This window comes from Felis catus, chromosome F2 (genome assembly GCF_018350175.1).
Source record: "Felis catus isolate Fca126 chromosome F2, F.catus_Fca126_mat1.0, whole genome shotgun sequence".
Taxonomy (NCBI): Eukaryota; Metazoa; Chordata; class Mammalia; order Carnivora; family Felidae; genus Felis; species Felis catus.
Window position 1 is genome coordinate 47,363,812 of NC_058385.1, and position 14,325 is coordinate 47,378,136.

A 14,325-nucleotide genomic window follows, 5' to 3' on the forward strand; every position below is an offset into this window, starting at 1 on the left:
CTCAAGTGAGTTCTGAAGGGGAATCTTTGCTGCGGCAACAGACCTGGCCCACTGGTTACAATGTACTTAAGGCAATCTCTTACAGAGTTGACGTGTGAACAACACAGGTTTGAAATGCACAGGTCCATCTTAGGCAAATTAAAAAAAAAATTTTTTAATATTTATTTATTTTCGAGAAAGAGACAGAAGGTGAGTGGGTTGGGGCAGAGAGGGAGACACAGAATCCGAAACAGACTCCAGGCTCCGAGCTGTCAGCACAAAGCCCGATGCATGGCTTGAACTCACAAACCGTGAGATCATGACCTGAGCTGAAGTCAGACGCTCAAATGACTAAGCCACCTAGGCGCCCCTTTGATAAATACAGTATAGTACTCTGAATGTATTAACTCTCCTTATGATTTTCTTAATAACATTTTCTTTTCTCTAGCTTAACTTACTATAAGAATATAGCATATAACATGTATAACATACAAAACATGTGTTTGTGTTATAGGTAGGGCTTTCGGTCAACAGTAGGCTGTCAGTAAAGTTTTGGGGAAGTCAAAAGTTATACATGAATTTTAACTGCACGGGGAGTAGGCACCACTAATCTCTGTGCTGTTCAAGGATCAACTATATTTCTTTACCCTGAACCCCCAAAAGATATGGCTTCCACTTATGGCTGTATCTCCATCCTCTAAACAAGTGCTCCTTAAATATTAATGTGCATATAAATCTTGTTAAAATGTGGATTCAATTCAGGAGCCTGAGACTGTGTACTCCTAATAAGCCCTCAGGTTATTCCAAAATTACTAATCTGTGTCTCCACTTTATGAAGCAAGGCCCTAGTGTGTTTCTTTCTTTTCTTTTTTTTTTTTTTGATGTTTATTTATTTTTGAAGGAGAGACAGAGCATGAGTGGGGAGGGGCAGAGAGCGAGGGAGACACAAAATCCGAAGCAGGCTCCAGGCTCTGAGCTGTCAGCACAGAGCCTGACGCGGGGCTCAAACCTGTAAATCACAAGATCATGACCTGAGCTGAAGTCAGAGGGTTAACCGACTGAGCCACCCACGTGCCCCGGCCTTAGTGCATTTCTAGCATTTAATATCCCACAGGAGCCAGAAGGAGCTAGAGATCAGAGATTTTCAAGAAATTTTCTGATGATATATGACAACTGGCCTTAAGAATTAGGGAGAACAGAAGAACTGGGCAATACTATAGGGCTCTCTTCCTGGCAAATCTACCCTCTTCTAACCTGGAAAACTACTACATGGGGACCAGTCATGGCCTCAGAAGACCTCCTGTATGTGGCTTTTGCCTCTAGTGCAAGAGCTCATTACCATCCCCTTCCTGCTGGGCCGGACCATCTAGACTTAGTCACCTCCTCCTCCTCTTCTCATGCACATCTCTGCCTGACACTCTACAACTGGATATGGAAAAAGGACAGAGATAACCATACTATGCTCTGGTTTTCTCCAAAACCTAGTATATTGAGAAGGGCATCGACCAGCTACGGAGACCTGCCTACTATCTTCCACAGTACTCTGGAAAAGCTCAGGGCTTTCTGCCAGAACCACCCAGAAAGAGGTGAGATCATGTGATGCAGGGGACAGAGGGAGCTGTATCAAGATCAGGGCAGATAATAAAAGCAAATCATTCCTATTAAGCAAATGCTACAGACACTTGCCCTAAATTTTCTACTGTCTGAATCTCAATGCTCCCAGCTGGGTTGGGATATCAAGCTAGACATATCATGCATATGTCTTGGCTTGATATCCTAGATCCATGGCTTAGTTTTACCACCTTTACGCCCATTTAAGTTTCCTCCAAATACCCTTTCTGGCATTTTTGCTCCACCTCCTCATTTTCATTCCTGGTTTATGGCTCTGCTCATACTTCTATTTCGCAGTTCCAAGGCTTAGACAAGGACAGTCCCCTCTAGTCTGTTGCCCTGCAGATCTCACGTCAGACCACATTCAGCTTGGGCGTCCTTAGCAGAAGACCAGCGGGGCTGGATTCAGGCAATTGGAGTTAGATTGGGGTAGTTCTCCATTCATAGATTAGATTAGGTTAGGTTAGATTGATTAGATTGCCGTATGTGTGCTGAGGAATTGCTCAAGGTTTTCAAACAGGGAAGGGACGGTCATGATATTAGGTTATTTGAACATGTTTTCCCAGGTACAGACGTTTTCAAGAGTATATCGAAGCATCAACAGTGAGCATGCCTCATTAAAAATCTCAGAGAGAACATTCTGTTCTGCTACAGCCCTAGCCATGGTCTCTGGGTTCTCATTTTGGCATTTTCCCTTGGGTAAACGTCGCCTCTTTTCAGTTTATTTATAGTTCATTTAGACCATCAAAGCAATAACAATTCCCCAAATAGGAAGAGATGCTCTGATGGTCAGTGGGATACATGAAAACCATTTTTTTTTATGAGAGTGAAAGTATTAATACCCTACAACTATCCTCTCACTTTCTCCATCAAATCAATTTGTGTTATTTTCTTCAAAACCTTGCCTAAAGTATTTGTCTTCTACGAAGTCATTCCTGACAAAAACTACCACATTTTGATACAGGAAGAACTTCTTCACATTCAAGGCTAGGAAGTGGCAAGGTGCAGGCTTTGGAATCAGGCAGACCTAGATTTGAATCCCAGATCTGCTACCTACCTGATCCAAAATGAAGGTCAAATTTACCATCTGGATTATGAAGCTATCAGTACTGTGGTATCCGTTGGGGTTTTTTTTTTTTTCTTTTTAACTTTTCTTTTTTTCTTTTTAACTTTTCTTTTTAACTTTCTTGCTAAAATAACCTTTACATGTTCAAATGTTGAGTGGAGATTCCTTGATTCAGCTCCCGATGGATCCAAGGTGGATCCAGCTCCTCATCTATACTGGTCATGTGACCCAGTGCTGACCAATGAGATATAAGGTAAAATTTGATGGGGGATCCTGGGAAAGATTTTCATGCCTGAAGTGAGTGCCTTGTCTACCTTTACCTTGGTTTTAAGTTCAGCTGTGTGAAGACATGATACTTTTTACCTGAGAGGTAGACAAGCACAAAGACACTGACCCAGACCTCTGAGTTATGGAGTTGCCAATCTAATACCAGCAAGTGCATCCTCCTGTTCATCCTAACTTCTTGTCGTGTAAGATAAATTAACCACTCTTGGGTAAAAACCCCTGCTAGCTGGCTTCTCTTTGGCTTGTGGTTGAAAGCATTCTTAACTGTTGTAATTACCTATCTCATAAAGTACTATTAAAACTTAAATGAGGAACCCAGTTCTGCACCTGGAATATGGAAGCTACTCCATATATGCTCATGGAATTCATTTATTTATTCAACATTGCTGGTGAAGGTGCTCAGTTTGGTGTTTCCCTCAACTGAAGTCCCTCAACCATGGAATAATTCTAGAAAGGGAAGGATGCTCATGATTCTGAGTATCGGTCATTTATTCACTCATCAAATCTTTACTAAATGGTAGGCAAGGTGTTAAGCTCTGGGGAAACAATGATGAACCTATTAATAGACATAATCTCTGTCCTCCTGGAACTTAGAGTCTAGTGAAGGGGGATGGTCAATGATCAAACGCCCCTCAAGTAACTGTGGGAGGTGCTTTCAGGAAGAGGAGCATGTTTCTACAGCAATAATGGAGAAAGGTATCTTCCCAATATACCTATTTCTAATCTGGAAGAGCCAGAGAGACTTCCCTGAGGATGAGATGATTAAGCACTGATCTGAGGGGAAGTTAGGAGCTAGTCAGATTAGAGAGAGAAAAGACAGCAAAAGTTTAGGGAGATAGAATAGTAAATGCAAAGTCCCTGGGCAAGAGGGAACATGGTATGTTTGCAATTCGTACTTTTATTTTCAAAATTTATTTTGATTAAAATCATATAAGCATGTAGGTGTATGTGTATAAGTTGTAGATGTGTATAAAACTATATCCATCGGTTTAAAAGTCAAATAATTACATCAACTGATAATGTAGAATATAGTATTGCTATTGAAAAATACCAATCCATGCCTCACTTTCACTCTACTGCCCAATCCCGCTCCTAAGAGGTGACCTTATTTAATGAGCTTTCTTTCTAAAATGCTAACATTTACTTCCGCATTTCTAAACAATAGGCCGATTGGCTGACCCTGAATACATTTCCAATTTTTCCTTTCTTGCCTGCGTTCGCTTGAGGGTTTGGGAAAGCTAGATACCCATGTTTCCAGCCACTCTTGCAGAAGGAGGTGACTGTGGGACCCCAGTTCTGGGCGAGGACATGAAGGCACTGGAGGCTTCTAACATCAGTGCTGGAATTGCTGTCGTGACTGATGGCATAGCTGAAGCTGACACCATCTCTTTCCCCTTCTTACTGCCTTAAACGTAGATGCAATGGCTAAAGATGAAGAGATCATCTGTGTCCACCAGAAAAAGACCCAGAGGATCTCAGAGATGCCAGAATTAAGCATCAGAACTGAAGCGAGCAGCTGTTAACTTTCAGATCTTTTATTTTTTAAAGTGAATAAAACTAGGGGCGCCTGGGTGGCTCAGCTGGTTAAGCGACCAACTCTGGATGTCAGTTCAGCTCATGATCTCACGGTTTGTGAGATTGAGTCCCACCTCGGGTTCTGTGCTGACAGTGCGGAGCCTGCTTGGGATTCTCTCTCTCCCTCCTTCTTTCTGCCCTTCCCCTGCTCGCTCTCTCTCTCTCTCAAAATAAATAAACTTAAAAAAATTAAGGTGAAGAAAGCAAAATTTTAAAGCTTTCTGTTAAAGCCACTGTTAATATTTATGTCGCTAGGTTTTGATTTATGAGACTTAGGCAACAACTGTTGACTTTCTATGATGGTAGATGACATCACTCTCTGCCACAACATTCCACTTCCTCCTCACCCGTGAGACACTATTGTCTTCCTCCTTCCCGATTGAGTTTTATCACCCGTTTTAATACATTACCATTCAGTAATTCCATTATTATGATCATATGATTATTATCTGCTGTCAAGCCAAGTACATACTAAGATTACTATGATCGAATTTCCATTCTTATATAATTTCTTTCCCCCCTGGACCTACTGAATGTTAACTGTCTACTTAGTTTCCTTTGTACCTATTGCTAAGACTTTCCTCTCCCTCAAAAGAATTTCTCAGTACAACTTTCCACAATGTTAAATGCAATCGTTGGATTCTACCCCCTACTGTCACCCAGAGACCTCTGTTGAAAGACAGTCTCTCTGAGTCTGCTACAAAGCCATCATTCTGGCCTCCCTCTAATTGCCTTTTCTGTTTTCTGAGTCTCAAGACCATCTCTTTCTTGGTTCTGCCTTGTTCTCCTAATTCCTAATGGAGCACATTATCCAATATGTTTCTGAGAAAGGGTCCATGGGAGGCACTTTTGAGACTTTGCATTTCTGAAATTCTACTTTTTATTCTTTTTATTCTACTTTTATTCTTCATGGGAGAATATTCCCCATGGGAGGCACTTTTGAGACTTTGCATTTCTGAAATTCTACTTTTTATTCTTTTTATTCTACTTTTATTCTTCATTGATAACTTGTCTAGGCATAGAATTCAGTATTCAGAGGTATTGCTTTTAATATCTTCAAGCTAGCAGTATTGTTGAGAAAGCGAATATATTCTGATTCTTGATCCTTTATGTCTGAGTTGTTTCCCTGCTCATTTCATTTTATTTTTACCCTCTGGAAAGGGAAGCCCAGAAATTTAATCATTATTGCCTCAATTTACATCATTTAGAATCCACTGTACTGAGCACTACATGGTCAGATCAATCAGAAGGTTCATTATGCTTAAGTTCTCAAAAATAGTATTTTATCTTTGCTCTAAAAGTTTTCTCCCCAACACTTTTTTCCATTTTTTTCTTTCTGAAACACCTGTTAGTCACATATTAGATCTTCCTGACCCTTCTTGCAATTTTCTTATCTTTTTTCTTGTATTGTCTATTTTGCTGTCTTTTTATTCTATTTTTCTGGGAGGTTTCTTAGATTCTGTCTTCAAATATATCATAAAAGGCTCTATTTCAGTTTTTACATTTTTAATGTCTGCAAACTCATTTTGGTTCTGATGATTGTTTCATTGTTTTTGATTTTTTTTTTCAACGTTTATTTATTTTTGGGGGGGACAGAGAGAGACAGAGCATGAACGGGGGAGGGGCAGAGAGAGAGGGAGACACAGAATCGGAAACAGGCTCCAGGCTCTGAGCCATCAGCCCAGAGCCTGATGCGGGGCTCGAACTCACGGACCGCGAGATCGTGACCTGGCTGAAGTCGGACGCTTAACCGACTGTGCCACCCAGGCGCCCGTTTCATTGTTTTTAAATAGTATGCTCTTCTTGTTTCATGACTGTAATATCTTATATATTAATTATATAATCTTTATCCCATCCCTGTATGGTACTGTTTTCCTCAAAATCACTCTTTTTAAAATTTTTTATTATTTTTTTTAATGTTTTTATTTTTGAGAGAGAGAGACAGAGACAGAGACAGAGCATGAGTCAGGGAGGGGCAGAGAGAGACAGAAGGAGACACAGAATCCGAAGCAGGCTCCAGGCTCTGAGCTGCCAGCACAGAGCCCAATGCGGGGCTCGAATTCACAAACCGCGACATCATGACCCAAGCCCAAGTCGGACACTTAACCGACCGAGCCACACAGGCACTCCAAAATCACTCTCTTAATTACATTTTTGCTCTGGCCTTTATACTCCATTTTGGAGGGTTTTTTTCTCAAAGGTGTGGCAATCATTGACCTCATATTTATACTTAAGAGCATGGCATAAAAAGCTTATTAGAAGTTGCCTGGGTGAGGACAGGACTTGTTGACTGATGGAAGGCAGGCATGGGTGGTGGTGGTATTCCCTAAGCTAGGTGGAGAGAGCCAGGAGATGGTATCTCCCTAATTAGCATATGGTCTTTCACTTACTCCCCTGGCTATTCAGTCCAATGCCTCACTCTTGATGACTGATGTACCCAAGCCTCAAGTCTTCCAGGTTCAGTCTGACACTTCTGTCTCCTGCCATGGAAGAGGGATGGGTTTGTGGGCTGAGCTGTGTCTCCCTTAAATTCATGTGCTGAATCTGTAACCCCCCGTGCCTCAGAATGTGACTGTGTTGGGAGATGGGCTTTTAAAGAGGCAATTAACATAAAATGAGATCATACGGCTGGGTCCTAATCCATTACAACTAATGCCTCATGAAAACCGGCTGGCTCAGTTGGTGGAGCGTGCGACTCTTGATCGTCGGGTTGTGCGAGCGCCACTTTGGGTGTAGAAATTACTTACAATAAAATCTTTTTTAAAAACAAAGTTAAGAACAGAAAAGAAAATTAGGACTCAGATGTACATTCACAGTGACAAGACTATTTGAGGACAAAGCCAGAAGACAGCCATGTAGAAGCCAAGGAAAGAGGCTTTAGAATGAAGCCAACCCTGACAAGCCTTGAATCTTGGACTTCTAGCCTCCAGAACTGTGACAAAATAATTTTCTGTTGTTTAATATTTTTTTTTAATGTTTATTTTGAGAGAGCGAGAGAGTGAGCACGAATGGGGGAGGGGCAGAGAGAGAGAGAGAGAGAGAGAGAGAGAGAGAGAATCCCAATCCCAAGCAGGATCCACATTCAGCAGGGAACCCAACATGGGGCTTGACCTACCGACCAACTGTGAGCTGAACAGAAATCAAGAATCAGACGCTTAATTGACTGAGCCACTCATGCAACACAAATTTCTGTTGTTTAAACCACACAGTCTGTTGTACTTTGTTACGGCAGCCTTAGGAAACCAATACAGATGGGAGCTTGATTATGCCGGTGGGGGTGGGGACCTAGGGTCCTAACAGATTTGTATCCAGATTTTGAATCAGTCCCTCTGGTTTCAGCCCTACCACTCACTCCCACCTTCAATGATAACTGGAAATTTGATTGCTCTGCCTTATGAGGTCCTACAGGCTAGTCAGGCTAGTTCCTCAGGGTTATCCTTCTTCTCAGCTCAGCTAAGTCACTTCTTCCTCCTGCAGTCACGTCCCACTTCCCCGATTTTGTTGTCATCTTTAACCTCCTCGTCTCTTCTCTTACTCCTCTATCAGTGGGACTGCAGGAAGAAGTAAACACATGTATTCAGTGCACCCTGTTTTAACAGGACCACGAGTTTTACTAATGGCCAGCCCAGGAAACAGTTCTCTCCTGAAGGAAGTATGCAAACCCCAGCTGACTATTAGCTGAATTCCACACCACTAGTCCAAGAGCCTTCACAGAAGGAGTAAATGTCGATGCAGATATACATATCCATGCAACTAGGAAAAACAGAAGTGGCCCCCAAACTGCAAGAAAACTGCTATTTACCGCTCAGTTGGTTAAGTTATAAATCTATACGTTGATTTCAAATGTAGGCATCCAGGGTACCTTTCATTTTTCCCAAAGTTTCCTCTTGGGGATAAGAGCCAATCAAACAAGTTTGGGTTTTTATAATGCAAAACACGGTTCTGCAACAGATTCAACGACAGACACGCTGTAGTGGCCCGTGTATGGTAACGTGTAGGGGGCCAACAAGCAGCAGCCAGACTTGTCTGACGAGAACCGTAGCCCTTGAAAACTCGGTATTTCTGCCCAGATGCTGCCGACGGGGCATCCTTCTCCCAAAGTCTCACTGTAATAGACTCACCATAATGAAACAACAATTTAGTATCAAATACTAAACGTTTTACTTTAGGAAAATGTGATTAGCCGTCATAACACGTGCTAAAGATTACTAATAAAAAAATAAACAATTCCATTTTTCCTGGCTGGGAATTTAACTGCAACTTTAGTCTTATAAATGAAATGGTTTGGTGTAAAAGCAATACCCTTTTATCACTAGCTTTTTATCTGGAAATTTACTTGGTTGCTGCCACCTAAAGTGACAACCAAAGCTCTACACTGTGCTGAAACTTGGAAGTCTGTGACGTGTACTTTGGCAAATACCAGGTTCATTTTTTTTTTTTTTTTTGATGTGCTAATTGTTCCGAGTAAAGACAGTCGTCAGCCATTATATAAACAATCACTAGGTTGGGGACTGAAGAAGAAGAAGAAGAAGAAGAAGAAGAAGAAGAAGAAGAAGAAGAAGAAAGGAAAAGAAGAAGAAGGAAGAAATCTGGAGAAGAAGAAAGGAATCTTGACCATCACGGACCAATAAAAAGAAAGGTTTGGCCATAAATGCCGGTTTTGTTTGCACCAACAAATTTGGGACAGTTTGATAAAAGCTTTTGGATAATTTTTTTTTAATGTATTTTTTTTATTTTTTTTTTTAACTTTTATTTATTTTTGAGACAGAGAGACACAGAGCATGAACTGGGGAGGAGCAGAGAGAGAGGGAGACACAGAATCTGAAACAGGCTCCAGGCTCTGAGCTGTCAGCACAGAGCCCGACACGGGGCTCAAACTCACGGACCGTGAGATCATGACCTGAGCTGAAGTCGGACGCCTAACCGACCAAGCCACCCAGGCGCCCCTTGGATAATTTTTTAAGTAGCTGCAAATTAAAGATGACAGATGGACTCATACTTGTTTATCTTCATTGTCTCCTAAAAAGGACAGTAAAGGGACATAAAAAATAAATACACGGGAACAAAGGGGATGAAGGAAGGGTCATCTGCAAAAGATATTTCAGTACAATTCTGGGCGACGGGGTGGATGGAACAGTAGGAACCGCTTTAAGAGAACAGCAAAAGCTACACTCGCATGTCTTCCTAGAGGTCAGTACAGAAAAAGCCCAGATTATGCTACTGTGCTTCCGAGTGCCCTGGGTCCAGAGATCATCAGAGGAAAATGCTGATGAGAGGTCCCAGCATCCCAGAAGTGAGGAAGAGGTGAGAGGCTGGGGGCTGAGTGAATGTGGGCATTTGGAGTTGTTAGGCCTTCAGGTCCCCTGTCCCATTTCTTGCAGCTGGGTGATTACCTCCAGCTGGAGAAACAGCAGAGAGACTTGTACACCAGGCATGAAGAAAGGCAGGAGTAAGGCACCTACAGGAAAGAAAAGAATATGAAAAACTGCATAGTAAGCTGTGACTCACCTGGGCTTCCCCCCCAACCCCGAACTGCTTCCAGAATATTGGCAGCCAGGTGAATGTCACTTCAGGCAAGAGATTGCAGATACTTCTCCAGAGAAACTAAAGAGCTGAAAAGGGAAGAGCCTATAGAATAAACAGCCTCCACCTGATCACCATACAGCAAGCCCACTCCTTCCCATCCTCACACATAGTTTCTGGTGGGGTTTTATGACCTCATTCTTAAGTATGAAAGGAGAGTCAACGGTTTGCAACATTTGATGAAAGGCTTCAACGCGGTGAAATTTTAGAATACTAGAGAACTAAGGAGCAGTTCAAATTTGACATTTCAAAATATTAGAAACAAAGAGACTATTCTACAAGTTTCTAGAAAGAAAACTTCCTGGCCACAAAGAAATGGGAACCAGGATGCCACTGGAATTCTCAACAGAAACACTGGATATTAGAAGCTAAAAGAGCACATTTTTATCAACTTATTAATGAAGAATTTCAACTTAGAATCCTACACTTGTTCAAACTTTCCATCTAAAGTAAGGGTTGAGGGGCGCCTGGGTGGCTCAGTCGGTTGAGCTTCCGACTTGGGCTCAGGTCATGATCTCGCGGTCCGTGAGTCCCAGGTCATGGGTTTGAGCCCCGCTTCGGGCTCTTTGCTGACAGCTCGGAGCCTGGAGCCTGCTTCGGATTCTGTGTCTTCCTCTCTCTCTGCCCCTCCCCCGTTCATGCTCTGTCTCTCTCTGTCTCAAAAATAAATAAACATTTAAAAAATTAAAAAAAAATAAAGTATGGGTTGAACACAGCCATTTCAAGTTTTACCTTCTGTACCTTTTCTTGGTTTGTGGCTGGAACATGTGCCATGAAAATGAAGTGGTAACCAAGAAAGAAGGCGTAGGACAGAGAAATGGGGTTTTTGCTCTGGGGATGAAGGAATGTCCCGGGATGACAGGTGACCAGTGGGTCCTGAGAGGCATTCATCTTCTTTGGAGCAGGAGGACAGTGAACTTTTGGAGGGATTTTTTTTTGGGGGGGGGGAGGGGTGGAAATGAGATTGTTTGATCATTTGGAAGATAAATGTGATAGTCATTTGATAGATACGTTGTAGAAAAAATATAAGAACACGTGCATAACAAACTAAGTAAACAGATTAAAGGCTGTCTAAGAAAGAAAACAACCACAGTACACTAATTGGCTCTGCTGTGACTGGTATTTGCACAGTCATCAGCTACTTAGTGGCCCTCAACTGTGAGTGAGCTATGTTGGAAGAAGAGTGGAAGGGGAGATTCTGGGCTTTGAAAGAGCTAAATCCTTATCTAAAGGCAACAGGTGCTCAAAGCACCACATCTAAAATGATAAATCAAAAGGCAGCAGTATAAATCATTTAGCAGCAGAGAGGTCAGGGCACCCGGCTGGCTCAGTCGGAAGAGCGTGTGACTCTTGATCTCGGGGGTCGTGAGTTCAAGCCCCACGGTGGGTATAGAGATTACTTAAAATCTTGAAGAAAAAAAAAAAAAGAAATGGGGAGGTCAGCGACAAAAGAGACAGCTAAAAGTGGAATGTGAACGCCTCTAGAAAGGAGGTTAAGAAGGTGGGGAAAAGGTAGGTATTGCATTGTCTTAAAATATTACATTATCTTGAAAAAGTGTGTATGCTTATATTGTGGTTAAAAACGAAGAACAAAATTTTGTAATTCACTTGCTGAGCGTCAAACACGGAACAACCAAACCTTGTCTCATAATGTAATTCTCAGGAAATATCTGACCCATAAAGGTTAAAGCAGAAGTTGCGTATCATCTCTGGCAACCTAGTATTAACTTGAAATAAAATAGGATATGCCTTCCATGCCCTCTTTATTTTTACTATTCATATGTATGGACTGGATTTCCTGTCAGGACTTTCACAAATATTTCTTTAGGAACAGTGGTTATAAATTAAACCTTTGGTAATTGGTGTTGTTCCCAAACAGGAGAAACAGCACCACAAAAAAGTCAGTTTCATCCTGAACTGTTTCCATAGCAACCATATTAAGCTGGAAGGATAAAGCACCTTTGTAGTCGCTGCTTCTATTGAATTACAATGTAAATGTTGATGCCTGCCTGGGAACGTCAAATGACAACAGGCTTACAGAAGGGGTTCAGTGCTTGTTTGCAGCTCTGGAATCCCAGACTAGAGTTGCCATCGGAAGAGGCAGGCCTGGGCCATCTTGGCGTCTATTCACCCCAAATCTCCTCACCCCATCAAAACCACGCCACTAGCCATCTGCCCAGCTCATGAAAGGATGCTCACCTATGTGAAAATCTGTAATCTACCTGGTATCTTTTACACATCGGGACACGGAAAGTGTTTGCTCTGGATAAGAATGTTAAAAATGCAATTACACAACAGACTCGGCAATCTTTGTGTTTTTTCCCCCCTCGGCGCAGAAAGTAAACTTCGGTCCCTCACTCTTCCGACAATGTCAAAAGTCCTCTTCAAGTGTGTGTTAAAAAGCCCTGCGGTTGTGCAGCCCATTTGATTCCGGTTCGGCTGGCCTGGGGTACCTGGGTTCAGCTCTCCTTTAGGCCTTCCGTTCGACCCACAATCCCTAGTGGTGGCAAGTGTTTCTTTTTTTCCTGCCCCCTCCCCCCCCCCCCCCCGCCCCCACGCGGCCGGCCTCCGGGAAGAAGGAAAGCGTGGCGTGAAGCCTACTCCTAGCAAATGACCCTCAGCTCCCACGGGCTGCAAACGTGCCGCCGCTCCACTCAGGTAAACTACGGAGTGAGTTACCTGCACTTGGAGAAGGGCCTTACCTGAGCGCGCCTCTGCCAATGGCAGCTCACCTGAGGGAGCTTTGCAGCCAATCACGGCGCAGCTCGTCCCTCGGGCTTGTATCCTTTAGTGAAAGAATTCAGCTCCTTGCGAGAAAGTTACCTGTGGCCGCCCAAGTCCGCCACTTTCTGCTCTGTGGCTGCCCATTGCCACCTTCCAGGAGGACTCCGCGCCGCCCGGCCGCCTCCGAGCTCGGGCCCCATGTGAGGGGCCCCCCCTTATCCCACCTTTCCGGCTAGGTGAGGGCGCGAGCGGGCGAGCGAGCGAGAGTGGTGAGGGGGGACGGAAAAGCAGAATTACCTGTAGCTCTTGTTCTGCCATCTCGGGCGCTCTCACACACCTTCACCTGCACAGACTTGAAAGTCCAGTTTCACCAGAGGCTGAGGCTCCAGGAAAAGGGGAGCGAGTTCATTGGATCAAACATGTCACAAGAGTCGGACAAGTAAGTGGATCACACGCGCCGGCTGCTGCTACTACCACTTTGGGCTGATGGCAACTGGTTTGTTATGTTTTGGTTTTTGTTTTTTAAGTTGCTATTGTTGGTTTTTTTTTTTTTTTTTCTTTCTTTTTTCTTTTTCTTTTTGGTGTATCCAGACTTCTCCAGATTGTGTTTCTACCCTGGTTAAGGGGAGAAACCCTACAAGAATGTGAATGTTTAATACCCCCTTTGGGCCTTGATAGTCAAAGTAGGTTTTCCTCTTTTCTTCCTCCCTTGCGAATGGTCTCACCTCCCGTCTCCCAGGGCGAATACTTGCATATTGACAGAGGTTTTGGTAGATGAGGGCGGGAGGCCTGTTATTCCCCCCTCTCTTTAGTTGCTCCTGCCGCTTCAGGCTGCTAAGGCCATTTGGAAATTCAGCCGAGTTCCTACGAGGTGTGCAAAGGGCCTGCGAGAAGAGCGGGTCTTGGCCGCTTTTGTGTGCGCGCAACAAAGAGCCTTTATCCTGGCGCAGAAACGGCCATCTTCCCGCACTGGGGCAGGAGAGTGCGTGTGTGCGCGCCCGCGTGTGCGCCCCTGGGCCGGGGCGAGGCGCGGGGTCGCGGGGCTCCAGCCCCCGCCCCGTCCCCCTCCCCCACGCTCCCGCGGTGTTTGGCCGCCTCCCGCAGGTGCGGGAGGACCGGGCCCTACGGAAATGAGGGGAATTGATTTGAGGCCCCGATGTTGCACTTCCGTGGGGCGGGAAAGGCCGCCTGCGACTTGATTCACCCACGTCCGGACGGCGTGTGCACGCCCCTGCGAGCCCCGGGCCCTGGCGCGGCCAGCCGGGCCCTGGCGCCCCACGCCGGCGGCCGCCACCTCTGGGGTGCCTGGCGGGGCAGCGAGGGTCGCGCCGGGCCTTCCTGGGGGGCTCGGAGGGCTCGGGGCGGCGGGGCCCGGCTTCCCGCGCCTCGAAGGCAGGGCGGGCAAGCGCGTCCTTTCCGTCCGGGACGGGAACTCTGGGCTCGCCCGGGATCGGCGGCCTGCGCGGCCCGCGCCGCGGGTAGCCGGGCCCCGGGCCCCGGTC

General features: G+C 44.6%; 1 protein-coding gene across 6 annotated transcripts in view; it reads left to right on the forward strand.

Annotated features, from left to right (window-relative positions):
* Positions 1-12,738: 12,738 nt before the first annotated feature.
* GRHL2 (grainyhead like transcription factor 2) overlaps positions 12,739-14,325 on the forward strand; it is a 181,321-nt gene continuing 179,734 nt past the window's right edge. For 2 of the 6 annotated variants that reach the window (XM_019822956.3, XR_006592158.1), the window contains exon 1: positions 13,144-13,262. In XM_019822956.3, the coding sequence (XP_019678515.2) occupies positions 13,243-13,262 (20 nt within the window). In that variant the 5' untranslated portion in view covers positions 13,144-13,242. Of the gene's footprint in view, positions 12,758-12,923; positions 13,060-13,143; positions 13,320-14,325 lie in introns of those variants that run through there. The other 4 variants (XM_045049526.1, XM_045049525.1, XM_006943329.5 and 1 more) reach the window with 4 other exon arrangements.